Here is a 27,424-nt window from a genome sequence, read left to right as displayed (position 1 = left end):
ACAGTGACCCAGTCAAAGTTGACAGCTCTGGGAGATCATTTATAAAGCTCTGTGCAGTAGTTGACGTGAAAGTACGTTTAATACAGTAGCGTGGTGAGGTGCATATATTATTACTCAGACATATTTTGAATGAGATGAGACAATGATCTGAGATAACTTCAGACTGTGGAAGTATGACTATATTGTCTACGTTTAATCTGAATGTTAGTATTAGATCAAGGGTGTGACCACCATTATGGGTCGGTCCTATGACATTCTGCTTAATCCCGACTGAATCTAAGATGGACACAAACGCTGTTTTTAAAGGGTCTTCTGGGTTATCAAAGTGAATATTAAAATCTCCGACAACTAAAGCTTTGTCTAAGGAAATAACCAAATCTTTGAACATTAAGATTAGCCAATGTGAGAGAGGCCTTCAGTCGCTTAGAAGTTACCCTGGGGTCCTTTGTGACCTCGCCAACTATTACATGCCTTGCTCTTGGAGTGATCTTTGTTGGTCAACCACTCCTGGGGAGGGTAACAATGGTCTTGAATTTCCTCCATTTGTATACAATCTGTCTGACTGTGGATTGGTGGAGTCCAAATTCTTTAGAGATGGTTTTGTAACCTTTTCCAGCCTGATGAGCATCAACAACGCTTTTTCTGAGGTCCTCAGAAATCTCCTTTGTTCGTGCCATGATACACTTCCACAAACATGTGTTGTGAAGATCAGACTTTGATAGATCCCTGTTCTTTAGATAAAACAGGGTGCCCACTCACACCTGATTGTCATCCCATTGATTGAAAACACCTGACTCTAATTTCACCTTCAAATTAACTGCTATTCCTAGAGGTTCATATACTTTTGCCACTCACAGATATGTAATATTGGATCATTTTCCTCAATAAATAAATGACCAAGTGTAATATTTTTGTCTCATTTGTTTAACTGGGTTCTCTTTATCTGCTTTTAGGACTTGTGTGAAAATCTGATGTTTTAGATCATATGCAGAAATGTAGAAAATTCTAAAGGGTTCACAAACTTTCAAGCACCACTGTATCTGTTCATTAGAAAAATGAGCCGTGTAGTCCGTCGGTTGAAATTCATCCATTCTGTACACGAGTGCAGCAGTATTCAGCGGTGTTTTTGACCGACAAGATGGCGGTTGTGTACTTTCTGGTCACGTGACTGCAAGAGCTCTATACACCCTGGGTGCCCACTACGTCGATCGCGATCGACCGGTCGATCTCGAAGGCAGGGATGGTAGATCTCATGATTGATATGTAAATATTAATATATTTGTTATGAAATTAAAAAAAAAAAACGTTGTGGTCATTTTTACATGTAAACAAATTCGCTTTTTCCCTGAAGCGAAATGTCAGAGCGCTGCGTCAAAAAAATTGTTACATTAGGTTACCATGACAACCAGCAAAATGAAACTGCTGGTTTCAAAGATGCAGCGCCGTGATTTAGGAAACTTCTGAAACCTCGCCTCGGAGCTGGAGATGCAAGGGAGGGCGTTTGCGCAACTTAACAGTGCACGCTACACTGAGCAGATTGAAATTCTCCAGTCAGAGTTTGAGAAGCGATTTCAAGACTTTGCTTTGCTCAAGCCACTAGCTACATTCATATGCCACCCATTCGGGGAAGATACTGAGGTGGATTCCCTCGCCTCAAAAGTTGCGGCACTGTTTCAGCTGAACACGTCTGCCGTGGAAGACGAGATGCTGATGCTGCAGTCTGACATTGAGTTGAAGTCCAGGGCGCATGGGCCGTTTTGGAATTTACTCACGGAGGCGAAGTACCCGAACATGCGGCAATGTGCCACCTCCTTAACCGCATTGTTCGGCTCCACTTATTTCGCATATGAAGATCATTAAGTCCAAATCTCGAGGCCTGCTTGAGGCTCGCTACCAGCAGCTACTGTCCGGACTATGCAGCCCTCTCTGACTCCCTCCAGTGCCGATCATCATCGGATTAAGATCTGATTTAGGGCCTACATCAGTATGCTATGTATTAAAGTTGTGCTGTTGCTAAGTTCCACGGTTAAAAAAAAAGAAAAGAAAGAAGGAAAAAAATATAAAAGAAGGAAAAATGTTTTTATATAAAATTGTTGTAAATGTCAAATCTCTGTCTAGCAGGCTATACAAAAGTCAATTGATGTGAACAAAAATGTTTTGGGGTTTACAATGCCTGTCTGGATGCATTTAACTTTTTTTTCTAAACATAGCCCATTTTTTTTTTTACAGTGGGCTTGTTCCATGTTTACATATTAGTAGTTTGCGGTTTATAAAAGTTAACAGTGATTTGAACAAAAATACGTTTAGGAGTACAAAGCTTATGCATTTAACATAATTTGAATGTAGATTTCAGTCACCTTTTTGTATGCATGTTTGCATATTATTAAACAAATTGCATGTGAATGTTTATAAATCAAAACAAGTGTCATTATTGTTATTATTATTATTATTATTATTAGTAGTAGTAGTAGTCCTAGTAGTACTAGTAGTCATAGTAGGCCTAGTAGTGGTAACAACCTAGTCCGAGTAGATCATATTAACATGGTCATTTTAAAAGTAGCTCGCGAATCAAAATATTGTGGGCACCCCTGCTATACACCATGAGAGAGAGAGAGAGAGAGAGAGAGCAGCCCCTCCCCTCTCTGCTCCCTGAGTGGAGCTCGTCGCCTTGGTAACGGTGCAGGGAAAAGACACAATATAACAAGCAAAGAGCGCTTTTTCTCAGAGTTCCCTCTCCTCGAACAACGCTGATTTACACGGAAACGAAAGGAGCTATTCACAAAATTCTTTCACACTGAGTGCTACAAGGCTCCCATGAACACATAAATGTATTTTTTTTTTGTCCCTAGTGTAAAAAATGTGGACACTAGAGCGAGTTAAAAACAAGTGACTTTTCTGATTTTGCAGTAAAAGCGCTGCCACGTTTATAATGTGAGTCTATGGGAGAGCGTGGCTGTCCTCTCCTTACTTTCAGGCTTCTCATTCAAAAACTGTAAATCCTATCGCTCAGGGAGACACTTGTCTTGATTCACACAATGTGTGACTACAACTTTTGAGAAAGTTGTGTGTGTAGAGTGAAAATTGTGGCTGAGAAAACAGTTTAAATGAGAAAGTCAGAGCTTTTTTTTTCAAGCTGCCTACACTCTAAACTCCTGAGCTCCACTGGTGTGTAACGCCATAGACACCCATTATAAAGCCGGAATTTCTCCAGGTGTGATCATGGTGCTTGATCTGTGACTGATCAAAAAGTATAGAGCCTAGCAAAAAGTTGAATGCCAGATCCACAGAGGAAAAGTTTCTCTACGTTTTAAAGTTTGAATCATGTCTCTAGGTGAAAGCATGCCAGAGCAGCGGATGTTTGAAAATGTGTGTAGTTTTTCAAATAATTCCATAGAAATGAATGGGAAATTTATCTAGGTCAAAGAAAATGAAATTAAGCACTGTAAATAATGTAAATGATTTATATGACTAAAGGTTACAATAAAAAAAAACTTGGATTACATTGCTTTGTTTGCACTTATATGATATGACACTTTTATCCAAAGTGACTTTACGGTTTTTTACAGTGTTACAGTCCCTGTAGCAATGTTGGGGTTGGTGCCTTGCTCAAGGGCATTTCATCTATTGATGGTATGGCTGATGGCTTTCAAAACATCTCTGAATGGGGCAACAGGTATATTACATAAAAATGGATAACGGTAATGGTGAAAATGATAAGTTGGCCTTATATATGCCAACAGATATTCAAGGTATAAGTAGATGAAATGAACATAAAAGGGGTCTTATTTTCAACTAAAGTGTACTGCAGATGTAGTGAGTTGAAACATTTTCTGAATGAGCTAGTTGGCCCCTTTAAATAAACGGGTATCTATTCATACAGTGAGATCACCAAAGTTTAATAAACTAAAATGCAATAACTAATTTTGAAGTAGATGATGTATAGGACATGTGTCACTTGTGTTTTGTGACTTATTGTAAAAATGATATAAAAGGTTCAAAATCGCATAGTTACAAATATAATAGTAACTTCATATGATAATATTAACCCCTGGTTATTTCAGAGAGGAAAAAAATGGGGACACTATTGCTTCCATTCGGGACAATACAACACAGAATTCGGGACCACTGGGGGACACAAAGAAAAAAAGTTAATTTTGAGCCCTGATCACCTGGCTTCATTTTACAAACTTACTACAGAAAATAAACAGACAAAGACAAATTCGCCACACGCCACTACCGAGGGTCAGCACATACGGATGCGCCCCTCTAGCACGTTGCACATTGTTGAGTGCAAATAGCTCTGTAACTTGATGTCCTTGAGGTTGTTGAGACATGGCGGGCCGGGAATACCATCTAGCCCACAGTTCAAGTAGTAGTCCTTTGAGAGTAAATGCTCAGGCTTTTGCAGCATTCTGTTCCCTAAAGCTGATGTCGGTAAAAATTCTTGACACAAAGGTTTTCTTGTTTATATAGTAGGGTGTGCAGTTTTTTTTTTTTTTTTTTGAACTGTTCTTCCATGTCCGGATTCTTCCGGAAAAGGAAAGTACATTCCAACATGTAGCCAACACTAGGCCACAAATCTGCACCGTCACTCCATTGGTTTTGAGGAATTTTGTACAGATCATAGCCACTAATAAACTCTAATTTCCATGTATCCTTCACTTCTTTAAGATTATCCAAGTAATCCGTTAGTAGAGCTTTTTTAGCTGTCTGAAGAAAACTACAACAGCAACGGACGTCTGACATCTTTGCTTGGCTTCAGTATGTAAACAAAGTTTGCTTGTCCTACAGGTATAGGGTAGGGTAGTAACCATTGCTAACGTAAATGTGATGTCAGTGTAAGGGGTCTATAGACCGAAAAAGAGCTTCTACCCAAGAGCCATAATTGCACTAAACAGTGCTTGTTTTAAAGGGACCGTGCAATTTAAAAACAAAAAACAGCAGTGTGAATGTTTTGTGCGTGTATGTCTTTTTAGAGTTTTTGAGTTGTTAATATATATTATATGGACATATTTCTTTATTTTTAATAAGCAGATGTTGCACTGGTAGGATGGCATCCAATTTCATTGTACGATATGCAGTGACACGTTTTTATATTCAAAAGTGGAGCTCTCCGTCTCATGATTTCTCCTTCCACACACACTTGCCACATTAGTTCGCTACCTGTCAAGTTAAACGTGTAAAAACAAAAATGTCCAAGTCTATTGCAATACTTCATAAAACTAAACACATTCCAAGCCAAAAATCATTGCACGCACTTTATAATTCTCTGCTTGTTCCATACATAACTTATTGTGTGGAGGTCTGGGGAAATGCAATCACAAACCCGATCTTCATATTGCAGAAAAGAGCTATTGGGATCATACACAACGTATGTTATAGTGAACCAACCAATCAGTTTATAAACTTGAATGGCCTTAAATTTCGTGATTTTGTGGATTACAAAATTGCTCAATTTATGTTTAAAATCAAAAACAAAACTATCCCTGACTGTATTCAGAGTTTTTTTCAAATCAGAGAGAATCATTATGAATTGAAAGGAACTCATATGTTTGTTAAAACAAAGTTCAGAACAAATGTGAAATAGAGGTGTATATCTATAACAGGAGTTAATTTATGGATTGGTCTTGAAAATGAAATTAAACTGTGTAAAGGCCTTAAAGCATACAAACATAAGATTATCAGTAAGTACAAAACTGAGATATGAAATATGTTTGGAAAAAAATGGTTTGATTTAAATTTGATCCAGCTACTTGATATGTAACGCTACAGAATACGAACACGGCAAAATCCAATATGTATGTTTTGGTGTTCATTTGAAATTAAAAGCTGTAAAATTGTATTGAACAAAATGTAACAGATACTATTGTTACTATTATAATTTTAGGGTTTTTTTTCCTTTTTATTTCTTTCCTTAATTCCTTTGGCATAAAAAAAAAGATTTATTAATTTATGAAATGTGATGAGGGTAGACGCATTAAGCTTTTGCTTCAGTCTAATCCTTTTCGGTCTTTCTTGCTGATATGTATGTAACCAGTGTGTGTTATTGAAAGTTGAAATGACCGAAATAAATAATTAAATCTAAAATAAGCAGATGTTGCACTGGTAGGATGGCGTCCAATTTCGTTGTACGATATGCAATGACACACTTTTATATTCAAAAGCGGAGCTCTCCGTCTCATGATTTCTCCTTCCACATACACTTGCCACATTAGTTCACTACCCGTCAAGTTTATTTTTGAACATCAACATGCTTCAGGATATGTTGCATAATCACGATCACCTACTTCTATGTTTGAGCTGAGAGAGATTTCTTTCACAGCTACCCTAACTTGCAAAAGAACAGGTAGCTTTTCCACTGGCAGTAGTTATTTAAAAAAAACAGACAGAATAATAGTGTTTCCCTCAGGATTTTGTGAAACTAGGGTCAGTGGCCCTCGCTCTGGGGGCATGCTCCCCTGTGAGATAATTTTGTTTATTTTAAAGTTAAATGTATCAAACTGGTGCACTTTGAGAGCAAAATTAAGAGTTTTAGATCTATGAAGAACTTGTACAAAACAATTTTGTGCTTTAGTAATTTAAGCATAAACACACTGGTTGTATCGATATGAATGGTGATGCCACAGCAAAAAGGCCAAACCCGCAAAGCATGGTTAAGGAGTTTCACAGTTCATAAACAGTTAAAAAAATGACTAGAGCATACACTTCAGCCCTCAAAGAAATGAAGCAGAAGTGGTTACCTGTGTTCAACCGGTTTATTTATTTTTTTAGAAAATGTAAAATATTGAATAGAGAACATGCAGAATAATTTCATTTTAGCCAAAAATAAACCTATTTTGAACTCTGGTTAGAGCATGCACTTGTGTTTTGAATGACGAATACATGCTACCGGATGTGTTGGCAGCTTTTCTGACTCAAATAAGCTAAAACTCTACAAATTTAACCGTGCACTGTTTTCAAGCGAGGAGATGAGATTCGGACATGCTGATGTTAACGTTCTCTAAGCTCAAGTTTGATGAATGCTAATTATCAATGCTAACTTCTCCATTGATGTTATCTGTTTGCTGTTTTAAATTGATAACCATTGTATTGTGTTTGGACTAGTGGATGACTGGAGTGGACACTTCATGTTATCAGTCTCAAATCAAATGGTGTTTGTGTTCTGAAAATGCTTCCGTCACTACAGTCTAGGTAACTCATGGAAAACACTGTAATGAGCGTTGCCTCACGTTTTTAATAAATGATACAATTGCCTGTCTGATTTACCTATCTGTTTTAATAATTATTTGACAATCTGCTGTCATGCAATCTGGGTCAAATTTTGCAAATGACCTTCTAGCCCATCATAATGTGTGTGACATTCTTCATAATCGATAGCCAACTTTTAATTTGGTGTGCCTTGACATTCTGATTTGACCTTTAATGTCCTTCAGCCCCAACAAGCTTGGAAATCTCTGGTACATATGATAATCAGTTATGGTTGGGCAAGTTACAGCAGTTTTAAGTGAACATGCAGCCTAGCCCATCTGTAAAGTCCTTCCCGCTCCATGCAGTCAGGCACATTGGGCGGCGCTGACCTTCGTTTCCATAGCCCTCGGCCTCTCACCAATACAGCTAGGGTTACAGGGGGGCTAGTCCTCTGGTAACCCCGAGAGGCAACAGCCTAGTCTATAGCTATGTTTTAATGTCCATTTTAAGCTCTTCATTCTGGTCCTTGAAAATGGCATTGCAGGCCAATTCAGGGTGCTGATGCCCAAACAGTTTGTAGATTTATTTTTTTTTTAAACATTTGGAAGCCTATGCCTCTAATGCCTGGTTTGTTTGTTTTTTTAGCTCCTCCTTAAATTTTTGACCTTTCCATGGCTTTTGTTTCACTGCTGCACACTGCTTTTGCATTAGTGTAGAATGTTAATGTGCATTAGCTAACTTGGTTGTGATTGACCGGTGAGAACACGTATGCTGTCATGTGAACCTGAAATGACAGGCCCACAGAGAGGGCCGGTAAAAGCACGGCAAAACAAAATCTCTGTTCATTATGCCCTGACGAATAAATGTGACCCAAGATAGCTGGTTCTGTTAACACAGTCATCCTAGCTTACTTCTCAAGGGAATTTTTACAGCTAGGGGAAATATCCTGAGCAAAATCCATTCCAGTATGTTGCCTTCCCTCTTTTTCACATTCCTGACCGTAGTTGGGAAGCGGGAGTGAATCCGGTTTGCTAGACTCGCTCACTTCCCTGCTCGTATGGCTTTCATAATGCTCCTGGATTCTAACGGGTATATGAGTCAGGACACACACACGACATTGGTCTGAACAAAGTAACATCTTCATATGAAAATAGGGCTCATCACCATTACAGTCATGGCTAACTCCACATACAGTGCTCAGCGTAAATGAGTACACCCCCTTTGAAAAGGAACATTTTAAACAATATCTCAATGAACACAATTTCCAAAATGTTGGCAAGACAAAGTTTAAAATAACATCTGTAATTTATAACGTGAAAGTAAGGTTAATAATATAACTTGGATTACACATTTTTCAGTTTTACTCAAATTAGGGTGGTGCAAAAATGAGTACACCCCACAACAAAAACTACTGCATCTAGTACTTTGTATGGCCTCCATGATTTTTAATGACAACACCAAGTCTTCTAGGTATGGAATGAACAAGTTGGCGACATTTTGCAACATCAATCTTTTTCCATTCTTCAACAATGACTTTTAGTGACCGGATGCTGGATGGAGAGTGATGCTCAACTTGTCTCTTCAGAATTCCCCATAGGTGTTCGATTGGGTTCAGATCAGGAGACATACTTGGCCACTGAATCACTTTCACCCTGTTCTTCTTCAGAAATCCAACAGTGGCCTTAGATGTGTGTTTAGGATTATTGCCATGTTGGAAAAGTGCATAACGACCAAGGGCACGGAGTGATGGTAGCATCTTCTCTTTCAGTATAGAGCAATACATCTGTGAATTCATGATGCCATCAATGAAATGCAGCTCCCCGACACCAGCAGCACTCATGCAGCCCCACATAAGGACACTGCCACCACCATGTTTCACTGTAGGCACCATGCATTTTTCTTTGTATTCCTCACCTTTGTGATGCCATACAGTTTTGAAGCCATCAGTTCCAAAAACATTTATCTTGGTCTCCTCACTCCAGAGTATAGAGTCCAGTAGGCTTCATCTTTGTTAGCATGGGCCCTGGCAAACTCGAGGCAGGCTTTTTTGTGCCTGGGCTTTAGGAGAGGCTTCTTTCGTGGACGGCATCCATGCATGCCATTCCTCTGCAGTGTACGCCGTATTGTGTCACCGGAAATAGTCACCCCAGTTTGGCTTTCTACTTTAGGTAACTGCAGTGAACTTGCATGCCAATTTTCTTCAACCCTTCCCATCAGAAGACGCTCCTGTCGAGGTGTTAACTTCCGTGGACGACCTGGACGTCTCTGTGAGATGGTTGCAGTTCCAGCTTTCTTAAATTTTTGTACCACTTTTTCTACAGTATTCTGACTGATAAGCTTTGCTGATCATCTTGTAGCCTTCACCTTTGTGGTGTAAAGAAATTTATTTTCTTTGGGGAATTCTGAAGAGAAAAGTTGAGCATCACTCTCCATCCAGCATCCAGTCACTAAAAGAGGTCATTGTTGAAGAATGGAAAAAGATTGATGTTGCAGAATATCACCAACTTGTTCATTCCATGCCTAGAAGACTTGTTGATGTCATTAAAAATCATGGAGGCCATACAAAGTACTAGATGTAGTAGTTTCTGTTGTGGGGTGTACTCATTTTTGCACCACCCTAATTTGAGTAAAACTGAAAAAAAAAAACGTGTAATCTAAGTTATATTATTAACCTTACTTTCACGTTATAAGTTAAACAGATGTTATATTAAACTTTGTCTTGTCAACATTTTGGAAATTGCTTGTGTTCATTGAGATTGTTTAAAATGTTACTTTTCAAAGGGGGTGTACTCATTTATGCTGAGTACTGTAACTTCTGCATAGTGACAAAACCAGCCATATGCTGGGGGGGGGGAATCCGGCTAAACCCCTCCTGCAACAGGTCCTCTTAAAACTGCAGGGCATATTTTACAAGTACCATGCAACTATCTGAGGAAATTATGATTAAAACATTGATAGAATTAGACTAAAATTAAAATTGAGTTCCATTGATGAAATCTTGACCAAAAAAAAAGACTAAAATGTAACTACTATTTTCAGGACACAAGACTAAAAGTAAATTTAAAATCATTTAAATTAAAGATGAACACTGCTACACTGAACTAAAACAACATTGGCGCCCAAATAAATATTACTTGTACAGATAAAAAAATATTTTATATAAAACCCATTTAGAGACAGAACTGACTTTTAAAGTTGTGTATTTTTGTAGCTGTCTGTTTAGAGACCAAAACACAAGGGACAGATGGATATTTATCAGAGAGGTCTGAGTCACAGCACAGCTTTGCCATGTCAGAAGTAAAGGCTTTTATGAGAAACCTTTCCTTTGGCTAAATTCTGATAAAGCCTTGCCTGCATTTTCCTATAGTTACTAAATTCATCTCGGAGCTTGTCAGCTGTTTTGTGAATCTTACGATACAGTCAAAAACCTTTAATTCAGCCTTTGTGAGGCTTAATAATATTGGCATGAGTCATTGTTCTTGTTTCTGTAAACCTCATTTAAAGCCATATACAGTGGGGCAAAAAAGTATTTAGTCAGTCACCAATTGTGCAAGTTTTCCCAAAGATGAGAGAGGCCTGTAATTTTCATCATAGGCATACCGCAACTATGAGAGACAAAATGAGAAGAAAAAAAATCCAGAAAATCACATTGTGTGATTTTTAAAGAATTTATTTGCAAATTATGGTGGAAAATAAGTATTTGGTCAATAACAAAAGTTAATCTCAATACTTTGTTATATACCCTTTGTTGGCAATGACAGAGGTCAGACGTTTTCTGTAAGTCTTCACAAGGTTTTCACACACTGTTGCTGGTATTTTGGCCCATTCCTCCATGCAGATCTCCTCTAGAGCAGTGATGTTTTGGGGCTGTCACTGGGCAACACGGACTTTCAACTCCCTCCAAAGATTTTCTATGGGGTTGAGATCTGGAGACTGGCTAGGCCACTCCAGGACCTTGAAATGCTTCTTACAGGGATGAGAATTTTCCACCGATTGGCGGATTTCTGACTTTTTCAGACCAAAATGATCGTTTTTGAGATCGATGTAAATCCGTTGAGAAATTTTTTTTTTGGGGGGGTATGATTAATGATCTGTGGTCACCTTATAACACAGACATCCCAAGTCTACCGGAAGTTCTGGGAGTCTCCTGCATATTGATAGAAGCGAGCAAGAGCGTGCGCGCGCAACATTAAGGTCTGCATCACGCATCTTAGAATGTGCGCGCGCGAGGGGGTGCGTGAGGGAGACTGTGTGCAGTGTTGCCAGATACTGCTGATGTTTTCCAGCCCAAAATATGTTCAAAACCTGCCAAAAGGCACTTAAAACCACCCAATCTGGCAACACTGCCTGTGTGCCTGTTCATGTAGCGCATGCCAGACAAAGAGCATCTTGATTGGGTTACTCAGCAAAATAAGCCAATCAGCTTTCAGTGTGGGCGGGCTTTTATCTTTTTTTTTTTTTCCTCGAGGACCGGAGTTTTCAGTTGTATTGAGTCAGTGCAGCCTACAGGATCGGCATGACAGAGAGCGCGCGCCCCCAAAAATATATATCAATTACATGTCATATATAAGTGTGTATCTTTTATAAATGGGGTTAGCTTATCTAATGTAGCATGTTGGGGAGAATCATAGTATCATATCTATTGCCGCTTTTCCACTACAAACGCGGCTGAGCCGTGCCGTGCCGAGTCGAGCTGAGCGGGGCTGTTGGAGTTGCATTTCGACTACAACCGCGCTGAACCGTGCTGGCTGGAAGTGGGTGGACACATTGGGTGGAGTTAGCGAAAGTGGGTGGACGTCACGTGATGTCGTTAAGCAGCGCAAACAGTGACATCAGTGGCGGAACAAGTCAGAGCCGGGCCGGGGGCGGGGCAAATGACCGGGCCCTTTATTAAAGCTTATCATAACATCATTTTAGGCTACAAAATGTCCGCAACTGCGGTGTTTACCAATTTCAACACTACCGGGTGCAACTATGTTATTTAGTACATCAAGTCCTTCAAACGAACATGTAACTCAGAAACAAAAAACATTAGGATACTGTACATGGCTCATAATAAAACATCAATAGCCTATACTGCGCACATTATTTGAAGGGCATACGAATGAGCGCTCAGAGGTTGCAACGGTGACAGGAAGAGTCAGAAATAAAAGGAGGGCGGTGCAAACCTCACTGAATGCACTCTGTTTACCAATTTCAACACTACGGGGTGCAACTATGTTATTTTGTACATTAAGTCCTTCAAACGAACATGTAACTCAGAAACAAAAAAACATTAGGCGACATACTGTACATGGCTCATAATAAAACATCAATAGCCTACTGCGCGCATTATTTGAAGGGCATACGACGAGCCTTGCGCTCCGCGAACTCGTCCACGATGCTCTGTATGTCACTGATTCAGTGATCTTTTAAGCGGTAGTCTCACGACCCGAATAGTAAACAATAAACATGGAGGACATGGAGTCGTTAGTGTTGCTGGTCTTGGTGCTGTGGCTTGTTGTCACCGACAACGCCAACAGATACTGGCAAGAGCGTATAGATGAGGCGAGGCGCATAAGGCTTCAGAAATTCTCGTAATTCGTAATTCTTCTTCTTCCGGGTTTACGGTGTTTACAGATCCCAGCGCGCTTGCGGGGCGTGTGTGGGCATGTGAGGACACTCCTCCTCACCAATCACTGCACAGGGGAGTGTCTACTCACGCCCCCAGCCTCACTCGGCACGGTTTGGCTCGCTTCAGCCCCACTCCAAAACGGTGCGAGTTTTAGGGGCTAAGCAGGGCTGAAACGAGCTGAGTCGTGCTGTTTTTTGGTAGTCGAAACGCGAGCCGTGTCGGGCTGAAGTGAGCTGAAGCGAGCTGAAGTGAGCTGAAAAAGGGTAATGGAAAAGGGCCATATATTTCTGATGAAATTTTAAGTATGATAGCATGTATAACTCTCCTACTTATTGCTCATTTCATGGGGGGGAATGCTGGTGTGTGCCGCGCGGGAGCGTCTGCCCAAATTTTTTAGGCCGAGATGAACTTGTAGTTTTTGATTTAAAAAAAATTTCCAATATGTAATTCCCATTGTACATGCCTGTTCTTTAATTCAAAATCACCATCTCGATCTTCAGATTGACCACATGGTATATGCATTACATTACACAACATCCTGTCCAGATAAAACCTAGTTAGTCCACACAACAGTTGAAAGGGAAGTGATAAGTGATGTTGAATGTTGCCTGCTTAATATGCAAGACCTCCTGATAATATCAGAAGAAAGCTTAAGAGAATTATATGATAGAACTTTTTTCTGGTTTGCACTTCATTTTAAAGGATTAGAGTATTCAAAGACATGAATAGCTAAAATGCAGAAATATAATACTGTAGAGCTCGTTTATATTAAAAGGTGCATTAATTTTTTTGAAATCATCAAATGTGAATTGATTAAAAACAAGTCTCTTGTACCATATTAATCATTTTCACCTGGGAGTCCACCAAGAAGGGGAATTTATTTCCAAATAAATTGCAAATTTTTGCTGATAAAATTAATAGTTTTGGGGTTAAAAAAAAAAAAAAGCCAAAAATCATTAGCTCCATGGGCCCCCCCCCCCCGGGCCCTGCCCCGCCCCGCCCCGCCCCGGTTTTTTCAGACTTTTAAAATATTTTTCATTCTCATCCCTGTTCTTACGAAGCCACTCCTTCGTTGCCCGGGCGGTGTGTTTGGGATCATTGTCATGCTGAAAGACCCAGCCACGTTTCATCTTCAATGCCCTTGCTGATGGAAGGAGGTTTTCACTCAAAATCTCACGATACATGGCCCCATCCATTCTTTCCTTTACACGGATCAGTCGTCCTGGTCCCTTTGCAGAAAAACAGCCCCAAAGCATGATGTTTCCACCCCCATGCTTCACAGTAGGTATGGTGTTCTTTGGATGCAACTCAGCATTCTTTCTCCTCCAAACACGACAAGTTGAGTTTTTACCAAAAAGTTCTATTTTGGTTTCATCTGACCATATGACATTTTCCCAATCCTCTTCTGGATCATCCAAATGCTCTCTAGCAAACTTCAGACGGGCCTGGACATGTACTGGCTTAAGCAGGGGGACACGTCTGGCACTGCAGGATTTGAGTCCCTGGCGGCGTAGTGTGTTACTGATGGTAGCCTTTGTTACTTTGGTCCCAGCTCTCTGCAGGTCATTCACTAGGAACCCCTGTGTGGTTCTGGGATTTTTGCTCACCGTTCTTGTGATCATTTTGACCCCACGGGGTGAGATCTTGCGTGGAGCCCCAGATCGAGGGAGATTATCAGTGGTCTTGTATGTCTTCCATTTTCTAATAATTGCTCCCACAGTTGATTTCTTCACACCAAGCTGCTTACCTATTGCAGATTCAGTCTTCCCAGCCTGGTGCAGGTCTACAATTTTGTTTCTGGTGTCCTTTGACAGCTCTTTGGTCTTGGCCATAGTGGAGTTTGGAGTGTGACTGTTTGAGGTTGTGGACAGGTGTCTTTTATACTGATAACGAGTTCAAACAGGTGCCATTAATACAGGTAACGAGTGGAGGACAAAGGAGCCTCTTAAAGAAGTTGTTACAGGTCTGTGAGAGCCAGAAGTCTTGCTTGTTTGTAGGTGACCAAATACTTATTTTACCGAGGAATTTACCAATTAATTCATTAAAAATCCTACAGTGTGATTTCCTGGATTCTTTCCCCCCCATTCTGTCTCATAGCTGAAGTGGACCTATGATGAAAATTACAGGCCACTCTCATCTTTTTAAGTGGGAGAACTTGCACAATTGGTGGCTGACTAAATACTTTAAATAAATAAATAAATAAATGTGGTATTTTTCTACAGGTATGCAGGAGCATGCAGTGTGAAGAATACATCAATGCCAAAAGAGAGACGCATGTGAATTGGATGAGGTGAGCAGTACACTAGCTGTTGGGTCGTTTTTGTGATTTGATTTTACAGCTCTTCATTTGTTGGAAGAACTTTATCTTCATGTCATTGATATCTCCACCATGCTTTCTCCAAGTCTGTAACTCTGATCTGATTTTTTACCTTTTTCTGAAACGTTGCCTCACTCTTTTAGGTATGTGAATTGTGCCCGTAATGAAGAAGAACAGAATCTTGTGGCATTTGAGTATCAAGGGAGAATTCTGTATCGTTGCTGTCGATCCATTAACCCAGGACAGGAGCTCTTGGTGTGGTATGAAGAGGAGTACACCAAAGAACTCAGTCCTGCATCTACAGGAACAACCAGACAGCAAGGTGTTACTTTTGTTTAAGAGGTTATAGAGGTTATTTTCTGCATCATTTCGTGACGTTTCTGAGCCTACCAGTGTTTCTGGGATGAAAGCTGTTGTACAATGCAGTCTGCAATAACTAGAGCATTCCCCAGAGAACTCATTTTGGCCTGTTCCACCAACCAGATAGGTCTTCTCGATCATATGACCATGACCAACCAGAGAGGGTGAAGTCTATCAGCTTCCTTTGAGACACGTGAAGTCCGCCCACTGCATATCTTGCTATTGCAAAACTGAATACAGTGTTGCTGGAAAGTTTGTGAACCCTTTAGAATTTTCTATATTTCTGCATAAATATGACCTAAAACAACATCAGATTTTCACCCAAGTTCTAAAAGTAGATAAAGAGAACCCAGTTAAACAAATGAGACAAAAATATTATACTTGGTCATTTATTTATTGAGGAAAATGATCCAATATTACATATCTGTAAGTGGCAAAAATATTGCCGCTTTTCCACTACAAACGCGGCTGAGTCGGGCTGAGCCGTGCCGTGCTGAGTCGGGCTGAGTCGAGCTGAGCGGGGCTGTTGGAGTTGCATTTCGACTACAACCGCGCTGAACCGTGCTGGCTGGAAGTGGGTGGACACATTGGGTGGAGTTAGCGAAAGTGGGTGGACATCACGTGATGTCGTTAAGCAGCGCAAACAGTGACATCAGTGAGCTTTTAAGCGGTAGTCTCACGACCCGGAGAGTAAACAATAAACATGGAGGACATGGAGTCGTTAGTGTTGCTGGTCTTGGTGCTGTGGCTTGTTGTCACCGACAACGCCAACAGATACTGGCAAGAGCGTATAGATGAGGCGAGGCGCATAAGGCTTCAGAAATTCTCGTAATTCGTAATTCTCCTTCTTCCGGGTTTGCGGTGTTTACAGACCCCAGCGTGCTCGCGGGGCGTGTGTGGGCATGTGAGGGCATGCACAGGGGAGTGTCTGCTCACGCCCCCAGCCTCACTCGGCTCGGTTTGGCTCGCTTCAGCCCCACTCCAAAACCGTGCGAGTTTTGGGGGCTAAGCAGGGCTGAAGCGAGCTGAGTCGTGCTGTTCTTTGGTAGTCGAAACGTGAGCCGTGTCGGGCTGAAGTGAGCTGAAGCGAGCTGAAGTGAGCTGAAAAAGGGTAGTGGAAAAGGGCCATATGTGAACCTTTTGCTTTCAGTATCTGGTGTGACCCCCTTGTGCAGCAATAACTGCAACTAAACATTTCCGGTAACTGTTGATCAGTCCTGCACACTGGCTTGGAGGAATTTTAGCCCATTCCTCCATACAGAACAGCTTCAACTCTGGGATGTTGGTGGGTTTCCTCACATGAACTGCTTGCTTCCGGTCCTTCCACAACATTTTGATTGGATTAAGGTCAGGATTTTGACTTGGCCATTCCAAAACATTAACTTTATTCTTCTTTAACCATTCTTTGGTAGAACAACTTGTGTGCTTAGGGTCGTTGTCTTGCTGCATGACCCACCTTCTCTTGAGATTCAGTTCATGGACAGAGGTCCTGACATTTTCCTTTAGAATTCACTGGTATAATTTAGAATTCATTGTTCCATCAATTTTGGCAAGCCGTCCTGACCCAGATGCGTCAAAACGGGCCCAAACCATGATAGTATCACCACCATGTTTCACAGATGGGATAAGGTTATTATGCTGGAATGCAGTGTTTTCCTTTCTCCAAACATAATGCTTCTCATTTAAACCAAAAAATTCTATTTTTGGTCTCATCCGTCCACAGAACATTTTTCCAGTAGCCTTCTGGCTTGTCCATGTGATCTTTAGCAAACTGCAGACGAGCAGCAATGTTCTTTTTGGAGAGCAGTGGCTTCTCCTTGCAGCCCTACCATACACACCATTTGTTGTTCTGTGTTCTGCTGATGGTGGACTCATGAACAGTAACATTAGCCGATGTGAGGGAGGCCTTCAGTTGCTTAGAAGTTACTCTGGGGTCCTTTGTGACTTCGTCGACTATTACACGCCTTGCTCTTGGAGTGATCTCTGTTGGTTGACCACTCCTGGGGAGGGTAACAACGGTCTTGAATTTCCTCTACTTGTACACAATCTGTCTGACTGTGGATTGGTGGAGTCCAAACTCTTTAGAGACGGTTTTGTAACCTTTTCCAGCCTGATGAGCATCAACAACGCTTTTTCTGAGGTCCTCAGAAATCTCCTTTGTTCATGCCATGATACACTTCCACAAACGTGTTGTGAAGGTCAGACTTTAATATATCCCTGTTTTTTAAATAAAACAGGGTGCCCACTCACACCTGATTGTCATCCCATTGAAAACACCTGACTCTAATTTTACCTTCAAATTAACTGCTAATCCTAGAGGTTCACATACTTTTGCCACTCACAGATGTGTAATATTGGATCACTTTCCTCAATAAATAAATGACCAAGTATAATATTGTTGTCTCATTTGTTTAACTGGGTTCTCTTTATCTACTTTTAGGACTTGTGTGAAAATCTGATGATGTTTTAGGTCATATTTATGCAGAAATATAGAAAATTTTAAAAGGTTCACAAACTTTCAAGCACCAGTGTATATAGTAAACCACAAGATATTGTTGTAGTTTTATTCATCATGCCCAGATTAACTAGAAGTAGTGTGAAATGCATGTCCTGTGGATCCCGAGTGGCACAGCAGAAAAGTGTTGTCCCAGTCATCCTCCCCATCATCCAGATATTGCCACTTTCAAGTCCTGATGACGCCACAATCATCTGTGGTTGGGAGCTCAAGAGAGCAAAATTGTCTGGGCTCTCTGGGAGGGAGAAATGGCATGCTCTCTCTTCTCTGCCCTGTCAGTTACACTGGCCAGTCATGGGTGTGAGAGAGCACATTTAATAGGAAGTAAGTGGATTGGGCTTTCGTCTGAGTGTGCTTTGCAGCCCCCTGACATTGTATGAGTAAAACATGGTCAACTGGTGTTTCTTGTCTTGGAGGAAGCACATGATAGCCCTCCCTGGTTGGTAGCTGTTATGTGATACTGGAGAGGAGTCTGATGGGTGGGAATTGGCCATGGCTAAATTAGGGAGAAAATTGGGGAGAAATCGGGGGGGGGGGGGGCAATGCCCTGTCACAGCAAACACATAATATAGGATAATGTTAGACCTCCCCATATTACAGAAACACTGGGGGCGGCATTATAATACCTTCAGTGCAATATAACCAGCTGGCTGGAAAGAAGTTAGTTGAACACACACATGCAGTGTGTCTGAACCAAGCGAAGTTGTTAATTGGATAATGCAGATGTCAATCAAACCCATCAACCATTATAAAAATCAATTGCAATACATTTGCTTTATTTCAGGAGCATATGTGATGGTTATATTATCAAGCAATAACAGTTTTAGTATTTTTATGGAATTCAATAATTCCACAAGAGTCATACCATGGAGAACTTATCTTTTTAATTATGTTAAATTTTAGCTCCTTAAAGTGCATATCACGGGTAAATTCAGGAGCAAGATCAATGTAATTCTCCTATTTTATATTAAACTTTGGTCAAATATCTATAACATTCTGCATTCTCTTAAATTTTTTTACCTTGCGCAATACCAGAAAAATTCAGTTGAAATCAAGCCATTTGAGGCAAGTCGGTCTGCCTCTGGAAAAACTTGACATTTGAATTTCCCGGCAAACACTGATTTTCGTGATGTCGCGTGCGGAACGCCTCCCTCTGAATCCTACATCAGCGCTGGTTTGTTTATGAGAAAACGACCTGGTGGTTTTCTGCAAATTTCTTCAACGTTATCACGTAATTATTAAAATGGTTAATAGATGTATCGTAGGAGGGTGTAGCAACACCAATCATGATGGGATTAGTACTTATCGTTTCCCAAAAGACTGGACAATGAGAGAGAAATGGGAGCGCTTGGTCTACACAGGCTGTGCACTTAAACCGTGCAAGCGCTCGCAGCCTACTGACGCTTCCGCAGGTGACGTCACGAATCTGGCTCCAGACTCCCTTGGGATTTTTCCAGACGCATTTTGTTATTTGATTTTTTTTCTGCTGTCAACAGATGGTCTTGTGCAAAATTACCCTTCTGGATGAATGTGTAAAGGGACATACTTTTCATATATAAAATAAATAAATTGGTCCAGGATATGCACTTTAAACTCTTGCAGCTGAAGAACTTCAACATGTTAAGGAACAAATAGTGTCTGATGAATTAACGAACAATTAAACACATGGAGGTTTGGTTGCTTTACTACTACAAATCACACAGTGGCATTCTTCAAATACTGCAGTAAGGAAATTCCTACTGCTGCAGACCTACTTGAATGCCATCTGAACCGATGCAGTGTGTCCCTTTTTTTTTTTATACGCCTACATTTAAATTAAATGACTATTGTTATATGTCTTAATTTATGGATGTTGGCTTGCTTTCATCATTTACATTAATATGAATCATGGGGCTTCACAAAATCCCACAAAACTTAATTTCATGAAATTAGTGTGTAATTGAAATTAATAAGTGTTTTTAAACTTGACAACCTAATCCATATAAAAAAATCCAGATAGAAAATACATATTTGCTTGTGTAAATGCTACTAGAAACTATTTGCAAATAAATCTATCCATATCCAGTTTGATAAGGCCCATTTTTGGATCTTTCAGAACCTTGAGTGTGAGGGCTGAATTTCCTTCTCAATCCTGGATGAGATGTAAATAAGGCATTGCCATTACCTAGACTTGACATGATGTCGAACAGGAACCAACAACTCCCCTTTGGTCGCTCAGACCCATGGGGCTATGGCCAATGCTGTGCATAGCTGCTGTTCCAGGACCTTATTGAATCTCCCAGTATTCCAAGCTAGAGGCTGCTATATCTTAGTACGCAACCTTTTGTTTTTGTCTCCGTCTTAATTCATGTAGAATCTTGATTAAGTTTCAGTAAAAACACTCCTTACATTGGGTTAGTGTTGTTATATTTTACAATCTTGTTGCATTTCATGTTCAATTTGTTATTGTTGTCCTTTCATTTCTCCAGAAGTAAAGAACGCTCTGCTGCAAGTCTTTTCATGCTCCACATGCTCTCGTTCCGATGCATCTCCAATTTACCTCGACAAGCATATCAAGAGATGCTACTATGAAGAGTACGTGAGACTGCGAGAATCAGGAGAGATTAAATATAAGCTTCAGATCCCCTCCAAATGCTCCAGTCGTCAACCAACATCAACTGATATTATCCATTCTGATACTTCCCATAATGATATACAGAAGGAAATTCACCACTGCTCAGATTGTGGAAAGAGTTTTAGTTCTCAGAATGCACTCAAGACACACCAGTGCAGTCACACAGGAGAGAAGCCGTATCACTGCTCACAGTGTGGGAAGAGTTTTACTCATCAGAGTAATCTCCAACAACACCAGCGCATTCACACAGGGGAAAAGCCGTATCACTGCTCACAGTGTGGGAAGAGTTTTACTCAGCAAAGTAATCTCCAAACACACCAGCGCATTCACACAGGGGAAAAGCCATATCACTGCTCACAGTGTGGGAAGAGTTTTACTCACCAGAGGAATCTCCAAACACACCAGCACATTCACACAGGGGAAAAGCCATATCACTGCTCACAGTGTGGGAAGAGTTTTACTCAGCAGAGTAACCTCCAAACACACCAGCGCATTCACACAGGGGAAAAGCCGTATCACTGCTCACAGTGTGGGAAGAGTTTTACTCATCAGAGTAATCTCCAAACACACAGGCGCATTCACACAGGAGAGAAGCCGTATCACTGCTCACAGTGTGGGAAGAGTTTTACTCATCAGAGTCATCTCCAAAAACACCAGCACATTCACACAGGAGAGAAGCCGTATCACTGCTCACAGTGTGGGAAGAGTTTTACTTATCAGAGTGATCTCCGAATACACCAGCGCATTCACACAGGAGAGAAGCCGTATCACTGCTCACAGTGTGGGAAGAGTTTTACTCATCAGAGTAATCTCCAAACACACCAGCGCATTCACACAGGGGAAAAGCCATATCACTGCTCACAGTGTGGGAAGAGTTTTACTTATCAGACTGCTCTCCAAAGACACCAGCGCATTCACACAGGAGAGAAGCCGTATCACTGCTCACAGTGTGGGAAGAGTTTTACTCAGCAGAGTAATCTCCAAACACACCAGCGCATTCACACAGGAGAGAAGCCGTATCACTGCTCATAGTGTGGGAAGAGTTTTACTCGTCAGAGTGATCTCCAAATACACCAGTGCATTCACACAGGAGAGAAGCCGTATCACTGCTTACAGTGTGGGAAGAGTTTTACTCAGCAGAGTAATCTCCAGACACACCAGCGCATTCACACAGGAGAGAAGCCGGGTCATTCCATGCCAAATCAACAAGAGGTTATGCTCAACCATCTCAGATTTCAATGAAATTTGGAGGGCTCAGAGATACTATTAAAAGAAGTTAATCCCCAAAACTTGAGCTTCCTATCACCAATAGTTTCAGAGATACAGGCATTTGAATTTTTCAATTTTTTTTGTTTTTTGCTCAAAACATACATATTTCAAAGTGCAGTATAATCTTTATTATGCAAGATAGAAACCTAAAATTTTGCACAGAGAGACTCAATGTCTTGTACTACAAGCTTCAACTTAAAATTTCAATGGTCATTGTATATTAGATGGTGATTTTAACAAGGAAATTAAAAAGACAAATTTGCATTTTTTGCATTTTTAATTCATTCTGGAAGCTTGCCTGTGGCAGTAATGCTTAAACTAAGAATGTTATTCAAATCTACACAGAAATATCTACCAATTTCAGTTTTACCAAGTCTCCACTATTCCTAGTTTGTCTGTAATAAGGTTTTGAAATTCAACGATTTCTAAAACATGCCATTTTCAGTAGCAAGAAATCCAATGTGGGATAGCAGTTAGGAACTTGTAAATTTTTTTCAGTAATCCCCAAGACCCATATTTTATATTTCCAAATTTTTGTTCTGTGTCTCAAGTATTTTTAAACTACAGGGGTTTAAAAAATCCATTTTCACCAAATTCGAATTTTTGATATATTTTCATATAACTGATATTTGAGGGTTAATAAATGCTTCAATAAGGCTCAAGTAGGTTAGGAGACATGTTTCTCCCTCAATTTTAAATACAATTTCAATTAATGCTCAGTATTAATTATTTGTAAATTGATTTTAATCTAAGACTGTGCAACATTAGCAATCAATGACCAGCTATTGTGTACCAGTCAACAGCCAGCCTTATCAGTATCAACACAGCACAATAGGTGACCTTTGATACCAGAACAGGTGGCTCATATCTTAGTTTTAGAGTCTGTAAACTGCATACTTGTTCAGATAACATTTATATTGCTTGGATTATATTAAATACATTGTAATACAGAGCACTGAGAAAATTTACCAGTGTTATTAACTGAATGTGTTTCTTTGCAAGGATTGGATATTTTGAATAGTTGACTAGGGAATTTAATTGTAGTTGCTTTCAATTTGAGATCAGTATAAATGAGTTTGTTCTTAGACATCTAGAAATGGCTGAACTTCCTCCCTGTTCTATAGGAGTTGGACTAAAGAAAGATTCTGACTGCCACAAAGTAACATACAACAGAAATTGTAAGTTAAGTGATTTATCTGAAAAATGACTGACTTCTTTAGTTTTTATATATATATTTACTGAAAAATGTGAAATGTTCATATATTATTTAGCTTATTTCAAAATGATATTTTTAAAGCCATATTTCTGTGACATGAACACAAGTAAAATGTTTCCTTATCTATACAAATCATTTAGTTGTATTTATCAGTCCTTAATCATCAATAAAATGGAAATATCAAAAATTTGAATTTGGAAAAAATTGATTTTTTTAAACACCTGTAGCTCAGAAATATTTGAGACACAGAACAAAAACTTGGAAATATAAAATATTGGTCTAGGAGATTACTGAAAAAGATTTACAAGTTCCTAACTGCTATCCCACATTGGAATCCATGCTACTGAAAATGGCATGTTTTAGAAATCGGCGAATTTCAAAACCCTATTACAGACAAACTAGGAATAGTGGAGACTTGGTAAAACTGAAATTGGTAGATATTTCTGTGTAGATTTGAATAACATTCTTAGTTTAAGCATTACTGCCACAGGCAAGCTTCCAGAATGAATTAAAAATGCAAAAAATGCAAATTTGTCTTTTTAAATTCCTTGTTAAAATCACCATCTAATATACAATGACCATTGAAATTCTAAGTTGAAGCTTGTAGTACAAGACATTGAGTCTCTCTGTGCAAAATTTTAGGTTTCTATCTTGCATAATAAAGATTATATTACACTTTGAAATATGTATGTTTTGAGCAAAATGCAAAAAAAATCGAAAAATTCAAATGCCTGTATCTCTGAAACTGTTGGAGATAGGAAGCTCAAATTTTGGGGATTAACTTCTTTTTATAGTATCTCTGAGCCCTCCAAATTTCATTGAAATTTGAGATGGTCAAGCATAAATTTGTCAGATATTTGTTGATTTGGCATGGAATGACCCAGCCGTATCACTGCTCACAGTGTGGAAAGAGTTTTACTCAGCAGAGTAATCTCCAGACACACCAGCGCATTCACACAGGAGAGAAGCCGTATCACTGCTCACAGTGTGGAAAGATGTTTGCTTGTTTAGTTACATTGAAGACCTTCAAGTGCACTAACTCAGAGACATTGCATGATTTAAAGTTGTCAAATTAAATATGGTTATTTAAGTTTTGACTGAAAATGACCTGTACTTTGAACTTTATTTTTCATGTTACACTGGTCAACAATTTTTCAGAAGTTGTCTGCTTCAGAGATGAAATTGGCTATTATGAAATTTGGTGTGTTGAATTAGAAGTGACAGCTAATCAGCTGATTGGCTGTGGCTTCCAAGATATTTAAGATTTTAAATGTTATACTTATGTACATTGTGTAGATCGTAATGTTTTAAATATAAATTGTAAAACTAGGTCTCTTCATGTGTTTATGGTCGGTTTACATGATATTTCACCTGTTCTCTTTATGTAACACTAGAAAATCAGCAAAAAGTTTATATAAATAAAATGTATTATGAACCAAATTGCAAAAACCAATTATGTATTAGTAATGAATAAGTTTCGTCCTTATTCTGTGTGTACGCAGTGGGTTTTTTATTTATTTATTTATTGGCAGCTTGTCTCTTGTATTCATGAAACGGAGCATCTCTTGTCAAGCAAAGACTTGATCTCGAGTGCATAGCACTGTATGAATTTTTTTTTTGAGCTGATATAAGACCAGTTTGTTCAGCGGAGTGATGTCAGTTGACTTATGATTGCATCATCAGTGACTTCTAAGAATAACATAATGTCATGTATGATGCAATACCGGCTTCAGATTGCATCATTCATTGTTTTGCCAAAAAAGTAAGTCCTATCCAAACCCACTCATAGATTTATTCATAGAGCCAATCTTGAAAACAAGCCAATGAACAATTTTAAGTTTCATTTTCGTTCTCAGCGATCCAGAGTTAGTAAAGTTTGACTATATTTATTTCAGAAGCATTTTGGCTGTAGACCAGTGTTCAATTACTGTTTTAAAATATGTAACCTTATAGTGATGTTTAAAATGAGACTGTTAATGTTTTGCTCTTAAGTAGTCATTAATTACCAACATACAAATAATGATTTAACTGTAACACTTATCAGTGTAGTACTGCAGCATGAGACTAATTGTTCATGGAATTATTACTGATCAGGATTTTAATGTTTAATGGAAATGTCGATCAAACCAAAGCATGGAATGAGAGCCACTGGAACTCCAGAGACAAGCTTCTAATGCTGTTTGTTCAATGTTTCTCTCCACCATAATAGAAGATTATAAAAATAATCTTACATTTTTATGGAATGCTTTTGCAAAATTAACTAGGAATAAGACCACCACAGAAACATGCAAACCTTCAATATGTAGTAGCGATGGCTTAATGAAGTTTTTTTCAATGGCAAAATTGAAAATATCAGGCAAAAATATCAAACTATTAATTTGAAACGACAATTTGATAGGTATCCAACACTATGAGCAATGATTTGTGTTTTACACTCCTTAAAGAGACCGAACTAATTTCACTTATTCAATCCAAATCTTCAACTTGTGTACTTGTGGGGATTTTTTTCACCCCTTACCTATATGATTCTTTAAACAAATAACACCAGAAGCAATCAAACCTCTTTTTGAAAAACAATCAGTTATTCTTTTAGCAATGGCTATGTACCTAAATCCTTTTACCTAGCAGTTGTCAGACTCTTGATTAAAGAACCTAACCTCAACCCTTGTCAGCTGTCCCATTATAGGCCAATATCAAACCTCCCTTTTATCTCCAAAATCCTAGAAAAAACTGTGGCATAACAGTTATGCTCATATCTACATGGGAATAACATCCATAAAAGGTATCAATCAGGATTTAGATCTCATCATAGCAGAGCCACAGCACTGGTTAATGTAGTAAATTACCAACTAATGGCTCCTGATCGGGGGTGTGTCTCCTTGCTTGTGCTGCTTAACCTTGGTGCAGCTTTTGACACCACTGATCATTCCATTCTGCTGGATAGGCAAGAAAATGTCATTGGAGGTAAAGGAATGGTCCTCTGCTGGCTCAGGTCTTATTTAACTGATCATTGTCAGTTTGTATATGTAAATGGTGACTTTCATATGCATGCTAAAGTAAAGTTTGGTGATCCAGAAGGTGCTATCTTTGGCCCACTCCCCAAAATAGGCTACCTCTGGTTAGGATTAGGGTAGGGTGAAAGTTTTCCATTGCCCCAGCAAAAGCTGGGGCCTGCGTTCTGCACGGGCCTGTCCAAAGTCCATCTACTCTCTCACCCCCCACAGCCCAGACACCACACTCCCAAGCAAACAATCTTTCTGTACCTTAATCTGGATGTTGGTCGAAGGGGTTGGTGATCAGTCTAATGGTCCTCAACCAGGGTTCGGGAACGGGATCAGGGGAAGGTCTAGATCCAAGATTTGATTTTAGTAGTTGAGATTAGGTTTAAGGGTTGAGAGGTTAGGGGTTGGGGTTAGGGTTGGGTACTGGGATCACGGCTAAGTTTAGGTGTAGAGGTTATGGTTAGGTTCGGGGCTTGTGGGGAATAGCCCTTAAAACAAGTCTGATTGACTGGATACCCCCACTTGGCTTGATTGGCTGCTTACACTCAGAGCCTTCTAATTTTGTATACAATACCTTGACCCTTTTACTAGCAATGATTGCTGTTTTAACCTCAAAACCCTCTAATTCTTGACCCATGACCTTAACCACTTAACTAGCCATAATTGCGTTTTTAAACTCTAAATGTTCTGCTTCTTAACCCAAAACCTTCACCACTGATCAGCAATGATTGTGATTTTTGACCTCAAAATTCTCTGTTTCCCAAGCCAAGCCCTTGCCCAATGATGGATACAATTTAGATAGATAGATAGATAGATAGATAGATAGATAGATAGATAGATAGATAGATGCCTGCCCGCCCCCCCCTCTCTGGTGGGTCCAGAGTTGGAATTTGTACTCAAAAGAATAATCCCTGAATCGGGAAAATTCAGTGTCAAAAAATTATGTTCTATAGCAATTTAGTTTCTTGTGATGTTCTTGGGGATTCCTACGCCATCCCCTATGTCGTGCATTGACCATTTCTAAGATGAACCAAGCCTTCTGTTGCAACATAGGCTCCAGCTTGCCTGCGACCCTGTAGAACAGGATAAAGCGGCTAGAGATGATATGAGATGTTGGCCTTGGCCTTAAGTGGAGCCCGGTACATGAAAGGGTTAATTGGTTCACCTGCGCTAATCAGCGGAGCGCGCATGAGTGGTCAAGTGTGTATGGAAAGTTTAGAAGCTTGGAGACGCCAGCAGGCACACGGTTTTGGAAGATTGGAAGCTGCGTTGTCGCAAGCTTGTGGATTACTTGTCAGGAGTTCGTGGATGTGGATTTACGTGCTTGTA

At 39.8% G+C, this 27,424-nt stretch overlaps 2 protein-coding genes across 2 annotated transcripts in view; both read left to right on the top strand.

Moving 5' to 3' along the window:
* Window positions 1–21,876, top strand: part of LOC132867702 (histone-lysine N-methyltransferase PRDM9-like) — a 64,116-nt gene extending 42,240 nt beyond the window's left edge. Inside the window, exons 4-6 of the mRNA XM_060900710.1 lie at window positions 15,025–15,092; window positions 15,263–15,441; window positions 20,463–21,876. Of these exons, the coding sequence (XP_060756693.1) occupies window positions 15,025–15,092; window positions 15,263–15,441; window positions 20,463–21,640 (1,425 nt within the window). The 3' untranslated portion in view covers window positions 21,641–21,876. The remainder of the gene's footprint in view (window positions 1–15,024; window positions 15,093–15,262; window positions 15,442–20,462) is intronic.
* A 2,004-nt stretch (window positions 21,877–23,880) lies between these two features.
* On the top strand, window positions 23,881–24,533 carry LOC132867779 (gastrula zinc finger protein XlCGF42.1-like). Its single transcript, XM_060900783.1, has one exon. It carries the CDS (start codon window positions 23,924–23,926, stop codon window positions 24,167–24,169), a length of 246 nt encoding a protein of 81 aa, XP_060756766.1. The 5' UTR covers window positions 23,881–23,923; the 3' UTR covers window positions 24,170–24,533.
* The last annotated feature ends 2,891 nt before the right edge of the window (window positions 24,534–27,424 follow it).

The sequence above is a fragment of the Neoarius graeffei genome, chromosome 19 (assembly GCF_027579695.1).
Source record: "Neoarius graeffei isolate fNeoGra1 chromosome 19, fNeoGra1.pri, whole genome shotgun sequence".
Lineage (NCBI taxonomy): Eukaryota > Metazoa > Chordata > Actinopteri > Siluriformes > Ariidae > Neoarius > Neoarius graeffei.
Note: the sequence above shows the minus strand (reverse complement) of the source record. Positions and strands in the feature narration are given on the sequence as shown.